We start from the raw sequence: 27,883 nt of genomic DNA, 5'->3' as shown, positions 1-27,883 counted from the left end.
TGATGTCGGTGACGGTGGATTTGGCTAGTTAAATTTTGTGTAGGATAACCCAACTCTCACACGAAAACCACTACATGTTGCTAGTCCAGTGGAAGACATGGACGTTGACGATGAGGTCTCTGACGAGGAGTATGTTGCGGATAGCAACGAGAGCGGTTCTTCTGAAAATGATGATGAGGAGGAGGAGTTTGTACCAGATACCCCGATCGAGGCATCACGTCGGTATCTTCTGCCTGTCCTGCACCCAATTCCGGCCTTGTCATCTATACTCAGTCACTATCATATATTGGATCTAGATGCGATGCAATAGAAAATCTATTTTCCAACACGGGTGAAGACAATTACAACTTAGACGGTGGTATGGAGTTTTCGGTTGGCCATAGATTCAAAAGCATAATACAGGGTGTGAAGACTTACAATATTCGCAAAAGTGTTGAGTATCGAGTCGTGGAGTTGGATCGAATAAAGCACCATGTGCATTGCCGATAATCTGAAGCAGGCTGCCCTTGGCGTCTCCATGTTGCTCTCCGAAAGAATCTTGGATATTGGTAAGTTCAAGTTTAATTGTGTTCTATATTCTCATTTATCACTGTTATGCTTGTTGTACATCTCAACCATGGTTATTCTGTTTTTTTAGGGAGATGCGTAGGGTTAGAGGAGCACACACGTATTTAGCACCCACAATTTCTCAAGACCACCAATAGTTGGACAGCAGCCTCTTCTGCCGTGTCATCCTCCCGTTGATACAATCCTCGCCATCCATCAGCATATATATCCTACAAGGTGCAATTAGACAAAGCTATCACTCCAAACCCTCATACAGAAAGGTCTGGATGACGAAGCAAAAGGTAATTGCCTAGATATACGATGATTGGGATGAGTCATACAATAAGGTGCTGATGTTGCTACAAGCACGGCAGAATTGTTGTCCCAGAACGATATGTGAGATTAGGGTTGTACCATACTATGATGGACATCTTATGGTGCGTGATTGCAGCATGTTTGATAAGGTATTGTGGGCCTTCCCTGCCTATGTGGAGGCATTCAAACATTGCAAACCGTTTTTTTCCGTCGATGGCACGCATCTGTATGGCAATTATTATGGTATTTTACTTATTGCAATGACACAAGACGGTAACAGCAATATCCTTCCTGTAGCCTTTGTAATTGTTGGGTCTGAGACCACGGAGCCCAGGTCTTTCTTTCTTACAAATCTGAGACGACACGTGACCCCACTTAGTTTAAAGAAAAACAAACATAAGTAAATATTTAACTAACAAATCCATTTCAAAGTATGCCTAAAATAATACCCTATCAGGTAAAATATTGCTAACAATATATTCAGTCGCTTAATATATACTGCATACTACTTCTATAAAAATACCATAAGTATGGCTACACATGCATACTTTAACATAAATATAAAACAAAAAACAACAACAACCTCAAAGTTGACTGCTCCAGTGATGTGCCATGTTACGTTCAGTCGGTTGATGTTCGCATCGTGTGCATTGGCGCGCGACATAATCTCGTAGTAACTCAAAAATTTGATTAAAAAAGAGTCAAAGTGAGAAAAAAGTCGAAGAAATAGATGTGATAAGGACTAAATAGGCGATGTGGACGAAATATATATATACCTCAATCACTCTTATATCGTTTACAGTGTACACGAAATAAGAGTACACGTATCTCGTTTACACTGCAAACAAGATAAAGTCGTTACACACTATGTGTACAAACGTGATACGGCCATGTCGTTTCGTGTCTTATCAGATTTACAGTGTAAACTAGATATATGTACTCTTATTTCGTTTACACTTAAAACGAAATAAGTGATAAAATACATTTTGAAAAAAATGCTACAAATTACATATTTTGATAAATAAAAAATTTATTTTATTTATTTAAAAAGTCTAAAAATAAATGAATTGACAGAATTATTATACTAGTGGTTAAACCACTATAGTATTAGTTGAATTATTTAATTCGATAATAATTTAATAACTTATGTTTTTTTATAGATCTATACAGATGATCATAAAAATATTGATTGTCTTGTTAAAAAGCGCATAGATTTAGAAGATGATTTTTTGTTTTGGGACCATTCTCCTCTAAATTTACTCCAGAGTTAGTCAGAATCTCGAGGAGGATGTTAGAGAAACTACTTTATTCCGATTGATTTGTGTGTAGTTTTTTTTTTTTTTGGCATTAGTCCTATTTCAATACCTAAAAATGTAACACCCTAATTTTTAGCACCCCATGATTATACTAAAAGTCCAGGCGTCACTTACATCTGAACCTTTATATTTTATATTATCTTTATTTAATATTGAGCTTTCGCGAATACGAATCAAAATTTTAATCAAGAAATCAAAAGGATATTCTATTTTAATTCACTTAACCATAGAAGTATATATTCACATAGCTTTATATACATAGACATATTCAAAGATCGTCAAATACAAGTTCTGCCCCTCTAAAAATCAAAACAACCAATGAAGAGGAGAAAATAGAATCTATGACTAAGCCAAATAAAGGAAATACGAATACATTAATTCATATATACATAAAGCTCCATAGTTTGATCGCGGCTCCACGCCAAGGATTCCTGAACCTGTCGCTGTAAAGAAAAACTATAGGGGAGTGAGAACGTCGTCCTTGCAGATTCTCAGTAGGAAAAGTGAATGCCGTACAACTAATGAATAAGATTGTGAATAATTAACTTTACTCAATAAAGTTATTTTTTTATCAACCTTCGAAAATACTTTTTGATTTTACTTTAAATAATTAATTGCTTTCTTTAAATTTTCTGAACTTAAAGCAAGTCTCATTCACATAATTAATTCTTAATCACATTAATACATAACTAATAGCACAAGAGACCCAATTGAACACACAAGAAAGGTAAAGTAAGACAACCAGCACTAGGGGTGGCAAGCGGGAAAGCGCGCCCCGCCCCGCCAGAAGCTCGCCCTTTGGCGAGCTGGCCCGTCCCGCCCCGCCTAGTGAGACGGTCTCAGAATCCTAGCCCGCCCCGCCTAACGGTGGGCTGGCGGGCCGGCGCGACAAATATCCTCTTTTTTTTTTTACTTTTAACTATTAAATAATATATATAAAGGCATAAAAAAATCTACTTTTAACTATTATAATTTATAAAAGTATAAACAAATTATAATTTTTATATTCACAAACATTAAAGTCTTTGTAATTATAAATATCTAATAAATACAATTATAAACCAAGTTTTCATCCAAAACATAATTATAAATATTGTTCCCAAAACAAAATAAACATAATCCAAAACACTCAATTTTCATCTTCATTCTCTTGTAAGTTGGGTTGGAAGAAGTTGGATTTTGGCAAAAAAATTGTAAAAATATCTCTTGCTAAAAAAATACTAAGTCCGGCGGGGAAGCTCGCCCTGCCCCGCCAAAGCCCGCCGTTTAAGCGGTGTGGGTTAGGCGGGCTTTTACTATTTGGCAGTCCCAATTTTCTAGCTCAGCCCACCTTTTTTGGCAGGTTACGCGGGCCGGGCCGGCGGGTTTAGGCCTGTTTGCCACCCCTAACCAGCACAATCACAGAGAAGTACAACAAGCAAACACAACCAAATACAAATGCGCAAACAAGATGATGCATGTCTATCCCCTAGCGCAAGTAATGAGCTCATTTGTCGGTTTCGACCCGCACCCGACGCAATCCGACTCGCAAGTCAGATAAGGCATTCCAATGGCATAACCTCTGCAAGGTTCCAAACTCTTGTAGGCGCTGATTCTCCAACTGAAGCATGTGACCCATGTTCCTGGAAGCCATTCCACATTTACGGGCATCCTCGTACAACCATTCACATATAAAGCCCGCGACTTAACATTTTCACATTGGCACCATAACTATTTACTTTCTGTCACCCTCTTGTGACCTTTTAATCATTTCATAATCACACGTGTTATGTTCTCTTTTCCCTTTCTTTCTCTTTCTTAACAAACCGGACTCATATCGTAACTTAAAACAAAATATCTTCTCAAAAAATTGAATTTAAAACATTATACTTTTCTTAATAAATTGAATTGGAAACAAACTCTTTCCGAATAAATCGAAATCAAATAATATTCATAAATCATATTTTTTTAAAATAACGCCTTAAACAAAGTCTTGAAGTTTTATAAAAATTTCGGCAGCATTTTCTCTAAAATTCGGACTATACTACCCTTCCAGGGTCCCAACCAAACAATCTCTCAACCACTCCGAATACCAAACATAGTTTTTTATTACGGATGGCGGCTCATGGCGGTGAGACAAAAATCTGCCATAAAGTTATAGCGGATGGCGTTGTGGAAAATGGCGGATTACCTAAAAAATACACATATATGTACAAAAAAACATGTAGAAAAATTACAAATATAATAAACTATAAAATTTATCTATATAAGCAACTTTCTAGTCATAAAACATCCAATTAATATAGCAAATATAGTAACAAATTTAGCAAATAAACATAACATGAAGTTCAAATCATAACTCAAAAGTCATAACTCATAAGCAAGCCATAAAATAGAAGACAAAACATAAAAACTATAGACCATCTAGATTCTAGCTCTCATCAAATTCATCCAAATTAACACGATTATTATCGTGTTCCTCTGCCCCGCCTCATCATCCTCTGATTCGATATCATTGAATTGAATCTCCTCTTCTTGTTCTTCTTCATTTTCAAAATCCTCTTTATCTTCAAATTCTGGTTCTTCCTCCTCCACAATTACTGCCTTTCTTTTCCTTTTTTTTGAAGCCTTAGACCCACTTGGTCCACCTTTTGCACCACCTCTTGCAGTTGCAGGTTCTTTTCTTTTTCTATTTTGTTGTCTTCTAGTATTTGTTGTAGACTCATGTCCTCCCATTGCTTCAAAAATAAGGTTTCAACTCAAAGTGTTGTCATCTTGATGAACCAAATCAGCATCATCATCCACATTATCATCTCGAAAGGTGGCAGTCCCAATTTATCCCACTAACCACTCATTACACTCATCAATATCATTGAGTGTAATAAGGTCAACTTCATCTTTAAGGTTGTACCTCTCGATGAGTTGTTGGTTATACTTTATGAAGACCAAACTCTCCATCCTTTCATGATCAAGCCTATTTCTTTTCTTAGTATGAATATGCTCAAATATACTCCAATTGCGCTCACATCCAGAAGCACTACAAGTCAAGCTCAAGATCTTGATAGTAAGGTCTCGCATGTTTGGAGCTTCATGCCCATATGTTCGCCACCAAAATGCTATAAAATTAAAATAAATTTGTCTAAGCCTTTAATTGAACTAAATTTATAAAGCTTTGTAAAATTTATAACAATCTTATCGAGTGAAATCTTTTTTCTTGAGATTTTGCAAAATCTGATCCAAAAAGTCCATAGCCAGCCTTGTATAGTGCTTGCTCCTCCAATATCTTTTGTTGCACAGCTTGACATGGCACCAATCTAGTGATGCACTCAAACCACCCCTTTGTAACTTCTAAATCTAGCTCAATTCGAGAGTTGTCGTAAAACAACTCGGGATTTAGAAAATGACCGGCTGCATGCAACAGATGATGAAGTTGGCAATTCCATCTGTTGTCAATGATTTTAAAAACATCACTATACTTGCTCTCATCATTAAGAAATGCTTTCATGATGCATTCCTTTGCCTTCTCCATTACTTCATAAATATATCCCATTGGTGGCTTCTTCTCCCCATCAACAAGTCTAAGCACTCGAACAAGAGGGCCCATGATCTTAAGGGTGTACTTGACATGATTCCAAAAGGAGAGCATGATAACAATCTTTATTGCCTCCCTCCCATTTGCCTCCTTTGACAACTTATTCTTTGTCCATTCATCCGAGGTGAATATTCTTCTCATATTTCCTATCTCCTCATAAAGCCTTTCCAAAGAGAGAAATGAAGTGGCAAATCGGGTGACTGCATGCCTTACCAACTCCTTGCCATTTGTGAAGTGTCTCAACATAGCTAATGTGCTAGAGTGACTATGCGTGAAGCTAACCAACGAAATAGCCCTTTTATGGTTTTTTGAATTAATGGTAACTTCCCATTGTCCTTAAGCATCAGATCCAAACGGTGGGTAGCACAAGGAGTCAAAAACAAATTTGGTCTTTTCTCCATCAGTAACTTACCGGCAAGAACATAATTACTCCCATTATTAGTTACAACTTGAACAACGTTGTGCTCACCAATTTCCTCCACAACATCATCAAAAAGCTCAAATAATTTTTTACCAATCTTCACATAATCAGAAGCATCAATAGACTTCAAAAACATTATTCCAACTGGAGAGTTTACAAGAAAATTAATAATGCTTATTTGCCTTTTATCCGTCCAAGCATCTGACATAATAGAGCAACCATACTTTTTCCATTGTTTTTTATGACCATTCAATAATCCTTTGGTGTATTCCAACTCCTCATTAATCAGCGGAACCCTTAGAGTATGATAATTGGGAGCAGGTAAATTGGGACCAAAGCTTCCAACAGCACACAACATTTTTTGAAAACTCTTCAACTTTACTAGGTTCAATGGAATCCCAGCTTGGTAGAACCACCGTGCTATGTATCGATGAACTCTATGAACTGCTTCCTTATTACATGCTTCTTTGATGTTCTGCTGCCTCAATTTCTCTCTTTTGTTTCTTGCAATGGCAGTTTCAGATTTTCTAACAAACAAGTCCATTGGACCTCTCATGTTAGTTGCACCCCCTCTAGCACTACTTGCACCCCCTCTAGCTGCTGCCATTGGAGCTGGATTATGAGGTTCATCAATCCCTTGAGCATCTTCCTCCGACAATTCGAACCCCAAACTCTCTAAGTCAAGTTTTCTAGCATTGACACTCTGTTCTTCGGTGCTTTCCGGTGTGGCACTTTGTCTTCCTCGATTTTTTTCTGATGGTAATACTCCCATAATTCAGTAATAACATCTTTTGGAACCATTTTACACCCAACAACGTTTCCAAGCTTGATCATTAAGTGCTCTTTTGCCCGTTTGATGCCTCCTTTCATAATTTTTCCACAAAAACTACATACGGTATTATTGGTATTTTCTTCTTCTACCGTATTAATATATTTTCAGCCTGGGTCAACCCTATTAGAACGGACAGGTGCTGCGGGAGTAACAGGTGCAGCACCAACAGTAGGGCCAGCAGAGGCAGGGGTAGGAGCATTAGAATCAAGGACTTGTCTAAAAGTGGACATAGTAAACTGAATGGAAAAAAAAGGGAAGAAGAGAAGTTTAACACTGATTCTTGATAAAGAAGGGCAGCAGGGAAGGGAGAAAAGAAAAAAATAGGAGCAGAGAAGATGAAACACGTTGTACGAACCAGCAGTGATGAATAAGTGATGAGCAGCAGTGATGAGAGAACAGAGATGGACGGTGCGTCGGGCGGCGTGATGGGCGGCTAGATGAGCGGATGGATGGCAGCACGGTGAAGAAATCTGGGTCGCAGATATGAGAGAACAGAGACGAAGAGAGGGTTCTTTTTGAAGAAAAGGCAGAGGAGTGAGTTCTGAGTGAGGGTCTGATAATTAGAGTTAGTAGTTAGTGGGATCTGACTTAAGTTTATTAAATTACCCAAATCACCCTCAAATTTTTTTGGAAAACCTGAAACACCCCCACTATTTCCGCCATACAGATCGCATCCCACCATGACGCCCCCCGTTACAACTCCATTGCGGTGCCCAGTAAATGGCGGCAAGGTCAAAACCCGCCACGCCATATCGTTATGGCGCCGCCATAACCGCCATTTAGAAACACTAATACCAAATCATTTTCAATAACCAACCCATTTTCAAATATCAAATAATTCTCAATAATCAAATCATTTTCTTTGAAACTAAGCCATGTTCAATTTCAATAAAATTCGGCTTCCGCACTTTTATAATTTCTCAAATCAACAACCCAACCAAGACATTAACATAACCAGAATTCTCAACATTAATCACAGCCTCAATTCAAACTCAATTCATAAAACTAATTTCATATTTCCAATTCAACAAGCAATACCAAATCTATCACCATTCACAACCACCGTACAACCAACAGCAACTACAACAATATCCTCATTAATAACAAAATCACAATTTAACAAACACACACATAGCTAATCTAATCACTCAATCTTTTACAGCACCATCAGACAAACCAAAGATCAACTTCAGCATATTCAAACATACTCATTATCACCAACAATTTCCAACTTCATCAAAAGTCAAATAAAGCATTTGTAAATTATTTGCAATTACTCAATATACTTTTGGCATTCTTATATTAAAAACTCTTAATTTAAAAATGAACCCCTATCTCAGTTAGTCGAACCAACGCATTATAGAAAACCTTTTACCCTCGGCCCAAAAACAACAACGTCAACTCCGACTATATTTCACGACGTTAATAGCAACAAGGGCACCAGCTAACAACAATAACTCAACCCTGACATAAAATTGTCACGCAAAACTCAATAATCCATAACATAACAACAACAAAGAGAGGTTTTCAAAGCAAAAGATTTACTGTACCAAGAAAAAAACTAGGAACGGAGCAGCCACAGCACCAGGAGTGAACTCTGGCGGCGTAAACGCTGCTCTCGGGGGTCATGCACGACAGCAACAACCATGGCAGTAGCAGCAGTAAATCCCCAATTGCATTTTCTCTCTCCTCGAGTTCCTCAGCAATGGCGGCGATGAGGGGTCAGCGACTCCTTCTGGTGACAGCCCAGGCCACTGCGACGGCGAAGGAGGCTTCGGCGACGGCGACATGCAGTGGCGGCGAGCTTCAGCCGTGACGAGGAACGGCGGAACAACGACGTTCTTCTCCCCTTCTACCTGGTTGTACGCGTCTCTTCCCTTCCCTCTGTCCTCTAAGTGTGACTGCGATGGCTACAATGTTAGCCCTAGGCCATGGCTGCTGCATAAGACGATGGCGACAACAACATTGACAGTGGCAGCAGCGTGTAGCGACGGTGGCACGACGATGACTGGTGGTGGTGCGTCCCTTTCTCAGATCTCCTCTCTCTTTCTATAGAAAATTCTAATGCTGTCGTTGGGTTTGATAAGAAAGGGAACATTGGCGGTTAGGGTTAGGTTAGAAGGGGTTAGAGTTTCAATTTCAGGATTAGGGTTTTGTGTATTAAATTGGAGATTTTGGGTAATTTAATAATTTTAATACAATTAATGGATAATATAATAATTGAAAACTAATTTTGAATCCAATAATAATATCTATAAAATTATCATTTAATCATCAATTTACAAATTATTTGCAGCTCAATATTCTAATTCAATATTTGGAGATAATAAAATTAATTTTATTTAAATTATAAAATGGAGCTAAAAATCTAATTATTCAAATTAAAGCATATAAAATTCTTATTATCGATCAATTACTAAAGCTTTAAATCATAGAAATTACTTAATTTATATATAAAATCTCTTAAAAATATAATCTCAATTAAATATAATAAATTTTTTATTTAATTTTTAAAAATCCAGAGTCTTACTAAAAAAATATAAAAAATTATAATAAGTAATTAAAAAATATAAATAATAACGTATAATTTTTTATTTTTCATAATATCTTTCATTTCAATAGACTATGAATTACTCCAGCATAAATTTTAACTTTATTTAAGGATATATTGCTGTCAATAGATTACTGCATTAACAAGACGGATTTTGAACTCCATAACTTAATTAATCAAATGGACTAATGAATTAAGTAATATACCAATTCCAATTGACTATACTATTTAAATATATGAAAGAGAAGAAATATAACAGAAAAAAAAAAGAAAGAAATCGGTGACACAATATAGACTAAGTAAAAGAAGCTAGAAATGGAGATAGAGCATAGGCAATGTCAATCAGCACTTAGATCGGAGGCGAAATTAAAGTTGTTAAAAACTTAAAATCGGATGAGTCTGTTGAGTATTGATTTAGCCTGTTTAACCATCTTAAAAGGCACGAATTTTAGACTTTAAAAATAGACTCGTGAAATGAAAGATTTAACGAACTCAATATGATTAACCTGTAAATTAAGTGGGTTGGCCTATTTAAATTTTTCTCATTTTTTGATATTTTTTATTTTTACAATTTTTTTATATATTAATTTAAATATCTAAAGTTCTAACTCAACATATTAAAAAGGCCAAACATTTAACCAAAATTTGATTTTTTTTAAAAGTAATTACCCAATCAGTTTCTGAGAATTTTAAAAGCAAACACTTTAGTTTTCGAAAAAAAATTAATACAAAAAAATATCCCCAAAGTTTTTTTCTGACATACAAATCAGTCCATGATATGCTTTCTTCATTTCTATTTGACGGAAAATAATGAAGTGACACGTTTAGACGCCTACATGGCCCGTGACGTGTCAATGGGACACAACTGGACAAATAAGTTCTCGTCCTTGTTAGCAATACGACGTCGTTTTGTATTTATAAAAAAAACTCTAACGCCTTCGAAGCCCCCTCCCTAACTTTCTCTCTCACACTCACAACACTTAAACTTTCAATTCTCAAGCACTCAAAGTCTTAACTCTCTCTACTATCGCCTCTCGTCGGCCTCCGTTTCGGCTTTGTGTTGCTCACCCCCTACCTAACCTAGTCTCTCACACTCATAACGCTCGTTGCCGGTTCATGCTGCTATGCCTCTCCGCTACTTCGATCCGCTGTTGCTACTGAAGACATTGTCCATTGTTGAAGGTGTTGTCGCGACTGTAAAGGTGGTTGTTGTCATTGATGATGCTAAGCAAGAAAATGGAGTTGTTGGGGTTGTTGTTCGCGTTGTCATTGCTGCTATCATGGCTATCATCTCCACCATATATGGAGCTGCTGCGAGTTTTTGTTGTTGCTACTGACACTATGTTGTTGTTGTGGTCACCGTTAGGTTTCAAACCATTGTTGGAGCTTCCTATATCTATCAATAATGTTGCCCCAATTGTGGTCTAGCTACTATCATTTCCCTCTTATCAGAGCTGATGTTGTTATTGAAAGGAGCCATTTTTACTATTGTTTGTTTCTGGGTTTTCGCTTCCGATTTTCTTTAGTTTTGAAAAATTGAGGCGATGAATTTTGTCATTGAGTTCGAGAGGGAGTATGGCAGGAACAATAGCAAGTCCAATTTTGTTAGGAAAGGGTTCATGGACGCATTATAGAGGTTGAGGAATGAGTTCAAGTTGTAATGATGGTGATGTTGGTAATGAGGTGGGATGTGATGAGGCAACGAGGCAGGATTAAAGTAGAGGAGAAGAAACTGAAATGTTGCGTTTTACGCCTTATCCCAAAATGGCATCGTCTTAGTAACAAGGATAGGGACCAATTTGTCTATGAAGCACACCGAGTGAATGCCCAAAATGGTCCCTGAAATTCAAATCGCTACTCAATTTAGTCCTCCACTTTGATCAATGACCAACTACATCCCTGAAATTACAAAACGTGCATTTCCGTTAGTCCTTTAAAGAAGTACTGTCTAAATGTTCGATGACGTGGAACGTGAACTGCCAGGTGGACATTCGAGCTATATGCTGATGTGTATGAAAGTTGAATATGATTCAAATTGGTATCCATAATTGCTTAATAATATCCAAATTGGTCTCCTCCCTCATCATTACAGCCATCATCCGTATCCATCATATCGTCTAGCCGTCGCTACTTCTGATCGGTAGCACGTGTACCAAAACATTGTCACCGTTCCACACGCCTGTTATCGGGCACATCTGGCACTTGCACCCTAGAAGGCGCCTGTGATGCCCCTCTGCGACGAGCATTGACCGAAATATCAACCGACCTAGGATAAAAAAATATGATGTCCAGAGATAAAATCATATGTACTACCCAGTGCCACAAGTCTAAATACTCTACGGATGAACCTAGATCAACAACTCTCTATATCCTCAGGACAAAATCAACTCTGTTATTATAATGCAGATGCCACGTCTGATAATAAATGGAGAACCACTGATCTGGGAGCTGCCAAAGTATCTAAGAGTGTAGAAGCTAAATTGGACCAACCAAGTTAGTGACATTTCTGTTGGCCACCTGACGCATGGATCTATACAACCATGCTAATGCAACTAAACTCCAGCTATAATTGCCCATCTCATCAAGCTTCGCTACATATGGTAAGCATCGAAGGTGAACCCAATTCCCACTATTGTCACCAAAAAGCTAAGTGGATGGTAGCATCATAATGTAAGCACGGGCGTATATACGCACCGTATCGTCACTCGCATCGGCTGAGAGCACCCTAAACTTCTCATGGAACCATGTGAAGTGGATTGTCATCTGCTTTACTTTATTCGGCGGCAGTAGCTCGCCTAATAACTCACGAGATCACTCCCAAGCTGGTTTTTCATCCTCAATAAACTCTTCGAAGTCGGTGACACCCACTAACAGCCTCCCCATCAACGGCCAACCCAATTGATACACCACGTCCTATAGCGTGATGGTACACTATCCGAACGGCATGTGAAAAGTGTGTGTCTTAGAAAGCCACCTCTCAATGAATGCTCTTATCATAAGCTCATCCACCCATAACCAATGTGAGTTCAGCCTAGTCAAGTGATACAAACCAGCCATTTCCAAATAAGATATGATCCAGTCAAGCAAAGGCATATTTTGTTGGCTTCTAACGTTATAAATACACCTAGTTGGCTGCCTCATATTAAAAAAATAACTACGTGCTAATAAAATTTTAAAACATACAAGCCTAAACCCTAAAATTATTTATAAAAATATCATAATCAAATTTCAAATACACAAATATGTGTTATCTATCTAATCTTTTAAATATACAAAAACTACATACATGTTACGTGAGAATAAAAAATATAAAAATTCTAAAACATCCAATCCTAAACCATAAGTTATTTATAAAATTGTCCTAATCAAATTTCAAATAAATGAATGCGTGTTATCTATTTAATCTTTTAAATATACAAAAACTGCAAAAATGTTAGGTAAGACAAAATATAAAAAGACTTATATATTTAAACAGCTACAACTAATCTTTTAATACAATGACAACTCTTATAATTAAAAAAAGAAACTAACATCTTCATTGATGCTCCTAGCAACGTGAGCAACACCGTTTAGCTAGTACAGACAATTTTCTTCAGCCATGGTCCCACTAGAATACGGTCTCCTGAAATTCTCTGTTAACCTCCTCTCAATCCAAAATTTTCTCACACGAGCGAATGAAGAATCTGTCACAGGCTATCGCAGTTTTATAGTGCTACAACACGTAAATCGCGACAGCCTCTAGCGGACTATACTTCACTATTTTTTCATAAGCCGCAATAAGGTGCAGCGGTTTATGGCTGTATTTTAGATATAATCCGCTAGAGGGTATAGCATATTATTCTTGTGTGTGTTTCGAACATAATCCACGATAGTCTCTAGCAGATTACATGTAAATCTTAAACCGTGATAGGTTATTATGGTTTACATAGAATTAGTTTAGGACATAAATGTAACCTGTTTTAGAAAGTTATATTTGCATAAATTTGATCGCCAAATAATTTATTTACATAAATTGTCCTTTTTTCAGATTAAAAAAAATTAAATTTCATTAATAAATCAATCAAGTATATATATAAAAAAATTCTTGAATCGAGGAGACAACAAAATTATCTTTACTAACAACTTGTGATAAAAGCTTCCAACTATACCAAATTTAGTGGATTAAATTTTCAAAGTGGTTCTCCAAATTTGGTCCGTGCACCAATGTTACCCGTCAGTTTTCAATTGCACTAATTTGATCCCCCAGATTGAGCTCCGGGCTACATACAAGTTCTTCAACCTATTTCTGGCGTGAGTCAGCAAGCGGACTGCTGATGTGACACGACCACTGCCACGCTGTCAATTATAATTTCCTAATTTAGTCTATATCCCCATTTATAAACCCTAACGCTTCTTCTTTTTCTTCCTTTCTTTCTGCTTTTTTTCTTCATCATCTTCTACTTCTATCATTACCCATCTTTGTTGCTCATTGGTGGTGGTTTGTATGGAGTACCTTGCTCCACCTCATCGGTTTCTCGCCAATGCATGCATTATACTCTTTATCATTCAGAGTTTGGATAGACTTTTTCTTTGCTTGGATTATTTCTGGATCCGATTTAAGAGGATCAAACCCATCCCTAAAGTCCAGCTTGTTGATTCAGGTGCTTGATGATTTTAGAAAAAATCCAGCATAAAGCTAAAAAATGATTGGACTAAATCGGCGTTGAATTTTCAGAAGTCAAGCTATGATGAATTAGAAGCAGGGCACAAAGAAAAAGATGATAAATAAAAAATTTATGAAAAAATAATGAACTCTGAAGCTGGTTCATCATGAAAATTAAGTATTCATCATGTAAGTGGTGATTTTGGTGTGATTTGTTATAAATTGATACAAATTGTTACGGTGAAAAGTAACTAGCAAATAAATATATAAATGGGAAGTTGGATGAGGTGAAGTAGTACGAAGAGACCTGTGAAAATGTAGTGGAGATGGCAAGGAGGAATGTGGTGGTAGTCCAAAAAAAAGCACAAAGAGTGATGAGATGAGCACATTTGTGATGCTTGGCAAGGTAAGCAACAAATAGGTAGCATAAAAATTGAACAAATGATCGATAGAAAGTGAGTGTGCCAGAGCAATGAGATTTTCTTGAAAAGTAGCACCAACTTCTTTGTATACTGCTAGAAGCAGAAATGAGTATGTATTATTTATTATGTTAACCATGTTAATCATCACGAGTATCACCGGTACACTCGCTCATTTCATCTTTTTATTTTTTTATTTTCAACTAAGAGCATAAGAAATCGCAGTTTACATTTTTTTTCCAGTGTTTTTTACGATTCAAGAACGGATATGAGAAACTTAAGGTTGACTTGGGAGGAAAATGTATACCTATGAAATTGACTTGGACTAGTTGTGAGAGTTGAGACACCACTTTACAGAAAGAAAGGAAGAAGAAGAAGCGTTAGGGTTTATAAATGGAGGTAGGGACTAAATTGGAGAATTATAATTGATAGTGTGGTAGTGGTCGTGCCATATTAGCAATCTGCTTGCTCATTTACGTTAAAAATGGGTTGAAGGACTTGTATGTAATCCGGAGCTCAATCTGGAGGAGGGGGATAAAATTAGTTCAATTGAAAATTGAAGGATAAACATTAATGCATGGATCGAATTTAGATGATCACTTTAAAAATTTAGTCAAATTTAATGATATGAATTTAATAATGTTATTTTTTCTTTTTCTGCTTATCAAATTTAAGTTAATTGAAGTTTATGATAATACTTTTTATTTTCAATTTTTAATTTGTTTATCGTGACTCCATTTACAAGAACTAGAAAAGTTATCACAAAAATTAACGAGAATATTTTGGTACAATCTCAATAGCTGACAAAACAAACTCAACTAATTTTTCAATAGAACTTAAGTGAGATCACATATTAATATTATAGTCATAAAATATTATACTTTATTAAAGAGGATGGTAAAAAAGAGGGAGAAGATGAGTGGTAGTACCATTAGTAAGAAGAGAAGCCTCCAAAAACGTTTGTAAGACTAGAGATACGAATATTAAAAAAAGAAGTGGAAGAAGAGAATTTAATAAAGTTTAAGAGTGACAAAAGATAAAAGAATGGTAGTAGGTTGTGGAAAAAGAGTAACAATTGGATTGACACTTGGCACAAGATGAAATGATGAGATATGATAGATTGGGTTGGTTAGGATGTAATGGTAAGAAAATAGTGATCACGAGGTGGTAATATTGGTAATTTAAAAATTTAGACTAATTTTTTAGGGTTAAGATATTTTTATTGAACGACATTCATTTTTTATAGGTGTAAAATTAGTTTTACTTTTTATTGAGTAATTTTGTCAGCCTTTTAAATTTTAATAGATAAAAATAGTATTTTTTACTTTTAAAATGTGGGTATGTCTAAAACGAGCTCAACAGTTATGTGTTTATTGAATGAGCCACACTTATATAGACCATTAGATTTTATTAGATGAAAATTAAAGGCTAATATAAAAAAAAAAACATTGATGGACTCTAATAAATATAGAATATCGTAGTACATAAATAAATGCTTTAAATGACAATACTTTAATACACAATATTTTAAACGGCAACAAAATCTTTGATTCTTAAATAATTAAATATAAAATATATAAATATAAAATATATTAGTATTTTTTATTTAATAAAATTAATTATTATGTAAAACTTTTTATAATATTAAAAAATTATATTAAAATAATATTTTAAACTGTAATATAAAAATATAAAATTATTAAAATTTTATTTTATATTATTTAATAAATAATTAAATTATTATATTTAAAACTTATTAACTAATTATTTTTATTAAAGATATTATTATATAATATAATTTTTCATAAAAATATATTAAAAAATAATTTATTTAAAATATTATTTATAATACATGTAAATATTAGTTTTTTTATTTTTTAATTTAAAAAAGTAGAATAAATAATATAATTTTAAATATATATCTAAATAAAAAATATTAATATTTTCATATATTATATATAATGTTTTAAATAAATTTTACTTTTACAAATATTTTGATAAAAAATTATATTATATAATAATAGATTTAACAAAATAATTAGTTAATAAAATTTTAAATATAATAAACTAATTATTTATCAAATAATATAAAATAAATTTTATTTATTTTATATTTTTATATTGTAGTTTAAAAAATTATTTTAATATTATAAAAAAATTTGTATAATAATTAATCTTAATTAATAAAAAAATTTATATTTTTTGTATTTTTTTATTTTATATTTTTTAGAAGAAAAAATTTCTATCTTTATATAATAAAATATGTGATAATCTTATATATATATTAGGGGTGGTAAAACGGGTCGAATCCGTCGGCCGACCTGCCGAACCCGTTAAAAAAAGTGGGTCGGGCTAGAATTTGAGAATTGTCAAATTAAAAAAATTCACCAAATTATATATATATGTTTTAATTATGTGACTTTATTTATTTTATTTTATAATTTCGTATATACGTTCAAATTATGTGATTTATTTTTTTAAATAAAATGGTTCTATTGACAAATATTATTTTGAACAATTTTATTGAAGTTAAAAATAAAAAAAAAGATAATAAATAAATTATATTATAATTTGACTATTTTTTATTTGTATTTAATTGTTTAATTATTATTTTTTGTTAATTTTAATTAGTTTTATTTAAAAAAAACAAAGTCAAACGGCTAGCATTTTGTACCCACTTTACTTGGCGGGGCGGGCCGGCCCGCATTGTCACTATTATATACTATTTAGTAATTTTTTATATATTAAATAATTATAATAATATAATAACATTGAAATCAGAAAACATATTAAATCTGTTATAGTATAACTATTTAAAATATTATTTTAATATAATTTTTTAATATTATAAAAAAATTTGCATAAAAATTTTGTGAGTTTGGCAAATTTTTTTAATATGACAGGTTTTAAATCTTAGTTCAACCCACTTTTTTTAGCGAGTTCGACAGGTTGGCCCGACGGACTCTACCTGTTTTGCCATCATATATATATTAAGAAGATTATCACATATTTTACTATATAAAGGTAGAATTTTTTTTTTCTAAAAAGTATAAATTAAATAAATACAAAAAATATAATTTTTTTATTCATTAAAATTAATTATTATGCAAAATCTTTTTTATAATATTAAAATAATATTTTAAACTACAATATAAAAATATAAAATAATTAAAATTTATTTTATATTATTTGATAAATAATTAAATTATTATATTTAAAATTTATTAATTAATTACTTTGTTAAATATATTATTGTATTATATAATTTTTTATCAAAATATTTATAAAAGTAAAATTTATTTAAAAAATTATATATAATATATAAAAATATTAATTTTTTTTAGATATGTATTTAAAATTATATTATTTATTATATTTTTTAAAAAATTTGAAAAAAATAAAAAATTAATATTTTTATGTATTATATATAATATTTTAAATAAATTATATTTTTATAAAAAATTATATTATATAATAATATCTTTAATAAATGTAGTTAGTTAATAAATTTTAAATATAATAATCTAATTATTTGTCAAATAATATAAAATAAAATTTTAATTATTTTATATTTTTATGTTAGTTATAATTTAAAATATTATTTTAATATAATTTTTTAATATTATAAAAAGAATTTACATAATAATTAATTTTAATAAATAAAACATACTCATATATTTTATATTTTATTATTTAAAAATAAAATATTTTGTTGCCATTTAAAATATTGTGTATTAAAGTATTGTCATTTAAAATATTTATTTATGTACTACGATATTCTATGTTTATTAGAGTTCATGAATGCTCTTCTTTTACATTAGATTTTCATCTAATAAAATCTAATAACCTATATAAATGTGGCTCATTCAATAAGTACATAATTGTTGAGCTCGTTTTAGACATACTCCTAAAATGTTACAAGAAATATAATAATTAATAACAAATTTTCTTTTAAATAAATATTTAAATTGAATATTTTAGTCCTAATTAATTTTTATTTTTTAAAAGTTCTCGAAATCTCTCGAATAAATTGATTTCTTTGTTACTTTCAATCAAATTAGTAATACATGTGGAACAAATAAAAACTAATTAAAATCTTATGAAATATGATCACTTTGTTAGCATAAGATTATGTAAGAAATTTAAATTCTTCACAAAGACCTCTATTGTTCAAGAACACATTCTTCTTCCAAAAGCTCCCAGAACGCTAAAAATCCCTAATCCCCAATTGCTAGGTTATACGCTTGAACCGCAGTCCCTTCTTTCTCCGAAAGCTCCCATCTCTTCCCCTTTTCCCCCTTCTTCCCTTTGTTCCATTTTTCCCTCTTCATCCAGCCGATCTTACAAGTCACCACCACGAATCGACGTCGATCACCGCGTCTCTCACCGCGCCGTGACCACTCGCCCCACCGGATCTCTCTGGTGCTCTCATCTGTCAGATTCTCGCTTTGCTTGCCTCCCTGCCAGTAGCTTGTTGCCGTCGTCGTTGACAGTTGCTGCCGCCGGCCACCAGCCCGTCGTCGTTCATTTCCCGCAGCGAAGCAGCCTTTCAGCACTGGTAAACCTTGATTTTAATTCTAAAAGATCATTGTTGTTATTATTGTTGATTGTTGTTGTGAAATAATGGTGGTGTTTGGATAAATCTTTATAAAAAAAGAATAATTAAAGATAAAACACAAAAGCATGAGCAGAAGCAGCTTCTAACCTGCTTTTGTCTTGTTGAAAGGCAAAATTAATGACGTTCTTAGTATAAACTTTACATTTCAAGGGTGAAATTTTCCTTAGTATGTGACCAAGATGTCTAACATTTAGGAGCGTGAAGGTAATTTTAAAGAGAAGTTAATTATAGGATATCTATCCTTTCAGGAGCTGCTTTAAGTGTATATTCTTAGAAGCATTTATTTTTGTAAAACTTTATGCAAATTGATGCGTTGAACTTGAATTTTTGTGGGATGAGTAACTTAAGGGAGCATTGGCATCTAGAAGTACCTTGTAGCTTTTTGAATTCCACTAAAGCGAGGGATTTGTACCTGGCTAGGTGCAGCACATTGCTATAGTTCAAGTTTCTTGATCCCTTAGTTCTTGATATTCAATAGACCTTCTAGATCAAACTTCAACCATTTCTTCACAAAAACAGATCTCTTCACTTGCTTAATCAACATGGCATGTATGACTTGGACTTTTGACTGTTTGTTGTTTTATAGAATGCCAAATTGCATCTTTCTAGTGAAGTTCTTCTTTTTATTTATAAAATTTAGAAAATGTTGCTTACTATGATATGGAGGTTTTTATTTTATAAAAGAATAAATTAATATTAAGCGGGAAGGGGAAATGGAAGGAATTAAAGAGAGAAGATGGTGTTTATATTGGTGTTCATCACATATCGGATTCTCGGTGTTCATCGCTCCTCTTGTGTTAATCTTCATGTCTTGATGGTAATGCCAAAGTGACGTGTTGATAACCACACAAGTGGTTCTGTTTCTTCTATCTGCTGCATTTTTCTGGCTTACCATTTTGGTTTGTCGTCTGATGGTTTCTGGTTTGCTCTCTTCTGTTTTTCTGTCATGGGGATGTGATGCTTCTTCTTTGCTGCAGTTCTGAGATGTTCCTGCATTTTTTCCAGTGTTTTTTGCCTGTATTGTTCTACTGGTTGGCTGTGTTCATGATCTTCTGCTGCTTAGCATGCTTTGGTTGCTGATTCTTTCTACTTGCTGGTTTGATGTACTTTTACTGTTCTTTTGATCTTTCCATGCTGTTTATGGTTGTGTTTGTTAGGAATCTGTTAGATTGTTTGTCCAAATTTTGGTGTTTCTACCAGATAAAACAGTTTATTTTTTATGTAACTTGTACGGACTACGGAAGTATTCAATGGCATGTGCCATTGTATTGCAGTTAGCTTAGCTTGGGTAGCTTAGATAAATTCTTTAAGATGTCGTGCTGGACTGCCTTCTTTGGCTTGGTGCAGTCTTTGATGTCATAAACCAAACCTTAGATGGGAGAACTTAGACACCGGATGTGGTCACATTTTCTTTCCCTTCGTTTATTGGATGCAATTAAAATCACACAATCTTGCCGATTGCTATTTCTTGGCTGGTTGATTGACGCCTCTTGTTAGTTATGCTGATTTTTTTTTTTTTTTTTGGGATCTCCAGGTTAGGGATTGAAATCTAGATCTCAGGATGCCAGCTACAGCAGGTAGGGTTCGCATGCCTGCGAACAATAGGGTGCACAGTAGTGCAGCCCTTCAGACCCATGGCATTTGGCAGAGTGCCATTGGCTATGATCCTTATGCACCAAACAAGGACGACAAAGATTCTTCACAGAATCTCCCGGATGCCAAACCTGATGCTGAGAATGCATATGCTAGCTTCCAGGGGCTTCTTCAGCTTGCTAAGATAACCAATGCTGATGTTGATATCTCCCGTGGGGCCTGCAAAAAGTGTGGCCGTGTTGGGCACCTCAAGTTTCAGTGCAAGAACTATGTGAAGGTCAAGGATGATAATGAGGAGAGAGATGCTGAAGCTATGCAGTCTCTAGGGTTGGTTGGATTGGATAAAAAGTTGAAGGGGAAGGCTGATAAGCTCGATAAGAGAAGCAATGTTGAGAGCACAGAAGAGGAGGACGAGGAGGAAGATAGTGAGAGTTCAGATTCTGAGGTTGATTTAGAGATTGAGAGAATTATTGCTGAAAGGTCTGGGAAGAAAATTAGTGGGAAGCATGGTTCTTCTAGGAAGAAGGGGAGTTCCGATGATGATGGGTCAGATCGGGATTCTGCGAAGAAGAGGAAAAAGAGAGGCAGGTCGAAGAAGAGAACTGGGAAGAGGGAAGTTAGTGATTCGGATGATTCAGGTGAGAGGAGGAGACGGAAGAGGAGGAGAGCGCACAGGAGAAAGAGGGACATGTCTTCAGATGAGGATGATGAATATAGGCACAGTCGAAGAAAGAGTAGGAAGGAGAAGAGGAGAAGGAGAAGCCGTCGATCAGATTCTGATTCTGAATCATCAGAGGATTCTGATGTACTGCACAAGCGGAAGAGCAAAAGGCCTCCATCATCTGACAGTGATTCATACTATGATTCAAGGAAGGGTAGGGATGCCAAGAGATCGGAAAAGAGGAGACGGCACCACCATGGGGATGATGAATAGAGTGGCATCAATTAGTGTAATACTAAAAGCCAACTTTATGTGATTTGATATGCCGTAATTTGTAGCACCTATATGCTTGTTTAAAATTTATACCTTTAAAATTTATACATTGACATATCTATACTGTTAAGATGAAATATGCAGAGTTTAGACAGTTGTGTTGAATAAGCTTTTGAATTGTTGTGTCTATTTTTCATGGTCCAACCGTAGCTATGATTCATGAAGGAAAATATGATGTTTGATATAGGTGGCCTCGTCTATATGCCATAGAGCTCAGTTCTAACAAGAGTAGATGCATTGACCTATCTACTCTCGGATCCATCTATCTGATTGTAGAGAGCATAATAGAAAGTTTAAGACGTATGGTTTGACTGTTTGAACTTAAAATCTAGCTTTTTTCGGAGAGTCCGTTCAACATCTTTTACCCTTCTAAATTAATTTTATTTTTTTCATACTATTTAAGTATTTAGGGTATTCATCATTTCTCTCATGTTGGAGTTTTTGTATACCTTTTTTCTCTTGGAACAAAGAGATATTCAGGAAACATATAATTTGATTTACTGTTAATTCTTTTAGTATTTATTTTATCGTATCATTTCAATAATGTCAGTTATTGTGGAATTTGTCTTTAAATTATCGACCCATATATAAATATAAGTACTATAGAGTTTTAAAAATGAAATCCAGGGATCCAGAATGGACAAAAAGGATAGAAATGGGGTTCTCCGGTCTCCCAACCAAATCACCGAACAGCAGCGATTAACAAAAGAAACAAAATGCTAAAAGGGAAAGTTGAAGAACTGAGTAACTAGGGATAGGATTTAATGGTTCCATAATGTTTGGATCATTAAGTGTTCCAATAACAATCGAGTTTGTTGGTAATTCAATGACTGAATTTTGTAGGATAATAAGAATCTTTTCGAAATTCAATCTATTGAAAAAGTAACACAATCTATTGGAGGAATGTCGTCATCTTTCTGTCCCTAAACACTATCCCATTTGCTTCGTTGATTTCAGTGTCGTCATCTGCACCCTCAACCCCTACTACTATCGCCTCCAGTGTCTCGAAACAATTCGAAGATTCAAATCCATAATCACTGTACTATGGGACAAAGTGAAAAGTTTCAAAATTATTATTCAAAAAAGACGATAGTGCTTATTTCATAGTTCTTCGTTTTGAGAATTCAGACTTGATGATATAGAATTATAGACAAAATGTCAACAGTTGAAGCATTACGCTTTTCTTTGATTAATTTTGGGCATCTTTGTGCGCTATTATTTTGTAAAAAATTTTTTTTTTTAATGAAAAAATATCTTTTTTTATTTTTTAATATGTTTGGCAAATTTCTAGTAATAAAAGTAAAAGTACTAGTAAAATAAAATTTTTTTTTGAAAAGTTGTAATTTACATCTTTTTTTAAAAGATCTTTTTTCCTTAAAAAAATATTTTTTATGTAATAAATAAACAAAAAAATACTTTTATATTGTTATGTCCAAACATAATTAATAGATAAAAAGACCTTTTTACATAAGATATCCAAACATAAAATTACTTTTACTTCTCTATAAAATCTTTTAAAAGAAGATAACTCGAAAAAAAATCTTTTCTTAAAAGCTCACCCAAAGAAGTCCATTATTGTTTTATTTCAAAAGCAATCTGCACCGAAAGACAAATGGATGATTCTCTAATGCTTATGAAATGATTTTGGGGTAAATACACTATTATAAAATTATTACTTTGGGGAGGGATTGGGGAATTTTTTATTTGGAGAATTATTAGTTAAAAAGTTGGAAATAAAAAATGTGGATTTTTTAAAACAAATAAAATAATTTCATTATTTGGAGATAAATGGGTTCATTCAATTGGATATTAAAAATAATTATATTTAAAAAAAAACAAATCATTTCTCAAATTACAGAATTTTAATTTGAACCATAAAAATTAAATATTAAAAAGATGGATAAACAATAAATAATAAAGAAATTGATAATCAAAGAGATTGAAAAACGATTACAATTATAAAATTAAGTAATTGAAAAACAAATTCATGATAGATTATTTACTAATTATTAATCTTAGTATTGAAAAATATGATTAGGGTATCTAAATTAAAATAAAATTGAAAATAGAATTTCAAAGATAAAGTTGATCAATAATAAAATAATAATTTATAAAAAGAGGCAAAAAATTATAATGGCTTAATATATAGTGCAATGCGTAATTCAATCAATTGTATAACATTTCCAATCGAATGTGTAACATTTTCAATTCATTGAATTTTGAAAAAATTCATATTGTCGGCGAAATTCAATCGATTGTGTTACCTTTCCAATCGATTGAATTTTGAAAAAAACTTATGTTATCGTGCGAAATTCAATCGATTATGTTGTACTTGCCATATTATTGTACCAAGTTCAATGGATTGTGTTGTATCTCTAATGGATTGAATTACCAACAAATACAATTTCGCTAATTTTTACTGATGTAACGGATTAAGGATAAAAATTCGTTGATTCATATTGTCAAAATATTTATGGAAATCACAATTAATAGAAGATCTATTTTGTTATTTTTTTGTTGTTGTTTTTATTTTTAATTATTAATAAACATAATAAATAAATAATAAAATAATAATTTATAAAATAAAAAATAAAATTTATAATTAAATAATATATAAAAATTAAGTTATAATTAAGATTAAATACAGATTATTTAATAATTATTAAAAAAACTTAAAAATATATTTTGTTTTGTACCATTTAACGATGGAAATATTTTAGAACCATCAAATCCTATGTCGAGCAACTAGTGGAGAGGAGTGATTGAAGTGGTCTGTAGCTCCTGTATTTTAGCCTTTGCTACACGGATATCAGAAATTAGTTATTGAGTATAGAATTGCTAATTGAGTATTTCATACAAGAATTTTATTATACTACTATAAATATGTTTGATTATTTTATTATTTTTCTATTATAGGTAGGGCTAGAAATAAATCGAGTTAGACAAAATTTAAGTTTGGCTCATAAAAATTAAGTTTGGTTCACGGCTTGACTCAATAACAATCGAACCTATTTCGTAAGCTCAAACTCAACTCAACAAAAGCTCACGAGCTGGCTCAAATAATAGGAACATAATCTATAATTCTATATCAATAAATTATAACTTATATATATATATTAAAAATATTAAAAAAATAAATTTACTATATTGTCTATCTATCAATTATAAATTTTTTATTTATGTCCTACATTAAAATTATATATAAAAAATGAATATAAAATTTTAAACAATTAAGAACATTAATATGTTAAATTATTAATACGCATATCTTATATACATTTAATCTATACTTTTAATATGATATATATAATCGAGTCAGTTCAAGAGTTAATGAGCTGAGCTTATCCAAGTTTAAGCTCGGCTCATTTAATTTATGAGTTCAAATCCAAACTCAAACTCAGTTCACTAACTCACAAGTTCAGTTTATTAAGCTATTAATGAGTCGAACTCGAGCTGGTTTATGAGCGGGCTTAACTCACTTCCCGCTCTAATTATAAGTTTGATTATTCTATTATGACATATTTGATTATTCTAGTAATTAAGTAGTTATATAGAAAAATATGTGAATTACTATGTATAAATATATAAATAAATAATTTGGTGAATATATAGTATAGTGTGGTATTGACGTATTGTAATAGACTAGTAGTTGATATATAAAGGAATATAAAATTATGACCAAAACGACATAACTGATTTGTGCTTACAATTTATAACAAACTTATGAAAAAACTAAAATAAAATTTATCATTATGAATCGAATATAGGAAATAGCACTGCAATACGTAAAGTATGACCAGAACAACATAATTTATTTATGCCAACAATTCATCAAAATCTTACGAGAAAATTAACTAAGGCAAAATTTATCATTAGGATATCTATACTATATAATGGGGATGGTATATAATGGGAATTTGGAAGGGTTAATGCACAAATTTTTTTTTTGAGGCCATTTATTGAGAGTAAATGTTTTTTTTGGGTCAAAATTCAAAAATTGTTAATTAATTTTTAATCATCTAAATAATTAGTCTAAGTATTTAGAAACCCATTAAGATTTTTTAATTATAAAAAACGATTTTGTCTTTCGGACAAATAACTAAGTACGGAAAAGAGTATTTACTAAGGTTCTGAAAATTGGACCCGTCATCAAACTACTATAGTCACTGGTTTACTGGTTTATTGGTCCAGTCGGTCTAACCAGTGGTTCAACCGAAAAAACTGTTTTAGAATATAAAATGATAAATAAATTATAAATAAACATCCTAAAATATCTTCCAAATTTAAAATACTATACAAAAAATCATCAACCAAATTCATATGATCTTATCAAAATACAAATTCAAAAGTTAAATAGTAAAAAGAAATATCTAAATATTAAATTTTGTCTTTGAAGGTTAACAAGATCACTTAACACATGAGATTCTAATTTAGAAATGTCAGGAGACAAAGGATTATCAATTTCAAAAGAATGTTGAGCTAGTTCAATTAGAAAATATTGATCATTATGTGGTATTATGCTAACTGAACATGAATATAAACCTTGCAAGATGACCTTTCGGTTTAATCTTAGGCAGTGTTGCGTTCATCTGTCGTAAGAGAGCTCTCTTAGCAACAGATTCTTCTTGCTGAACAAGCCATAAACGGGATCTAGTATTGTTTCCAAGTTGAGGTATCTACATAACAAGTAGTCATTGAATAAAAAAGCATAATGTATCACCAACTACCTATACACTTTGACTCTCCTTCCACTACCATCATCATCATTCATCAGTTTATTTATATATGGCATTGGCACGTAGCTACCCTACTCATTCAGCAACAACCAGCATTTGATTTGATTTTCATTTTTGGCATTCAGCAATAACCATTACAAAACAGCAGCATAACAACAACAGCAACTTAACAGCAACTTAACAAGTCATTAATCACAAATTCCAAATTCAAAACACTGATCAGTAATCATGATCACAGTGCCATAACAAAACAGCAGCATAACAATAACAGCAGCTTAACAAGTAACTAATCAGAAATTCCAAATTCAAAACATTGATCAGTGATCGCAGAATCACAGTGCCATAACAAAACAACAACATAACAACAACAGCAGCACAACAAGGGGAAAAGAACAATGAAAGTCACAAAAGAAATTAGCAATCCTATTCCTGTTTCGTGTATTTAATTACTCATAAACAAAACTCAACTCCACCTGAATCGTTAATTTAACCTTGGTCTTATGGAATCATAAATAAGAATACATTACATTGCTCTTTCTTCTGGTTGATACAAATGATATAACAGAATAAATTTATTTTAATATACATGATTTAAGTATTTAACAGAGTAAGTGAGTAACAGAACAATCAGAAGTCAGAACCATACATACAAATTTGCAAATTTGTAAAATTTCCACCATTAGCAACCAGAAAATACAAGACAGTAGCAAACTTCAAAATTCAAACCAAGACTGAAGACCGAAGAAGAAGAATTGAAGAACCAAACTTCAGAACCAAACTTCAAACCAAAACCGAAGAAGAATTGCAGAAAAATAGAACAAAAATTGAAGAACAAGACCGAAGAACAACAATTTCACTAACCTAGGTTCCGTGCCAACAAGCCAGCAAAGATGAAGAGTACTTGCCGAGTTACTGGGTTCCGGACACGGGGAAGAGGAAGAAGCGGCGGTGCCGAGGACCTGGGGACGGCGGCGGCAGACCTGGGAACGACGGCGACGATGGACTGATGGAGGGCTAGGGTTCCTTTACTTCAGAGGTCTCCTGTGACAAATGAAATGAATGAATGATTGGAGGTATAGTTGTCAGAGCCGAATCGGTGATCGAACCGGTTAAATTACTGGGTTATTGGGTTATTGATTCAACTGATAAATTACTGGTTGAACCGGTTAACTCGGTCCTATGTAAAAACAAAATAATAAAAAATTTAAAATTAAAATTTAAAATATATATTTTTATTAATATTTTAAGAATATCTAGCTATTCTAAAATAATATGAAACAAGAATAATAAGTATTTTGTTAATTTTATTCTATCATAAATATTTTATTT

The 27,883-nt window shown here is 32.9% G+C and overlaps 3 protein-coding genes across 3 annotated transcripts; 1 reads left to right on the top strand and 2 right to left on the bottom strand.

The window, feature by feature from the left end:
- Positions 1-5,337: 5,337 nt before the first annotated feature.
- Positions 5,338-5,994, bottom strand: LOC130975626 (uncharacterized). The gene has a single exon (XM_057900389.1). It carries the CDS (start codon positions 5,992-5,994, stop codon positions 5,338-5,340), a length of 657 nt encoding a protein of 218 aa, XP_057756372.1.
- A 2-nt stretch (positions 5,995-5,996) lies between these two features.
- LOC130975625 (uncharacterized) lies at positions 5,997-6,941 on the bottom strand. The gene has a single exon (XM_057900388.1). The coding sequence runs from the start codon at positions 6,939-6,941 to the stop codon at positions 5,997-5,999; it is 945 nt and encodes a 314-aa protein (XP_057756371.1).
- An 11,808-nt stretch (positions 6,942-18,749) lies between these two features.
- LOC130976029 (CAX-interacting protein 4) lies at positions 18,750-22,095 on the top strand. Its single transcript, XM_057900767.1, has 2 exons — positions 18,750-19,171; positions 20,766-22,095. Exon 2 carries the CDS (start codon positions 20,793-20,795, stop codon positions 21,756-21,758), a length of 966 nt encoding a protein of 321 aa, XP_057756750.1. The 5' UTR covers positions 18,750-19,171; positions 20,766-20,792; the 3' UTR covers positions 21,759-22,095.
- The last annotated feature ends 5,788 nt before the right edge of the window (positions 22,096-27,883 follow it).

The sequence above is a fragment of the Arachis stenosperma genome, chromosome 4, assembly GCF_014773155.1.
Source record: "Arachis stenosperma cultivar V10309 chromosome 4, arast.V10309.gnm1.PFL2, whole genome shotgun sequence".
Classification (NCBI taxonomy): domain Eukaryota; kingdom Viridiplantae; phylum Streptophyta; class Magnoliopsida; order Fabales; family Fabaceae; genus Arachis; species Arachis stenosperma.
Note: the sequence above shows the minus strand (reverse complement) of the source record. Positions and strands in the feature narration are given on the sequence as shown.

Coding starts and splice junctions, on each gene's coding strand:
- LOC130975626 (XM_057900389.1), bottom strand. CDS start 5,994: ATGTTGAGACACTTCACAAATGGCAAGGAGTTGGTAAGGCATGCAGTC.
- LOC130975625 (XM_057900388.1), bottom strand. CDS start 6,941: ATGGGAGTATTACCATCAGAAAAAAATCGAGGAAGACAAAGTGCCACA.
- LOC130976029 (XM_057900767.1), top strand. CDS start 20,793: ATGCCAGCTACAGCAGGTAGGGTTCGCATGCCTGCGAACAATAGGGTG.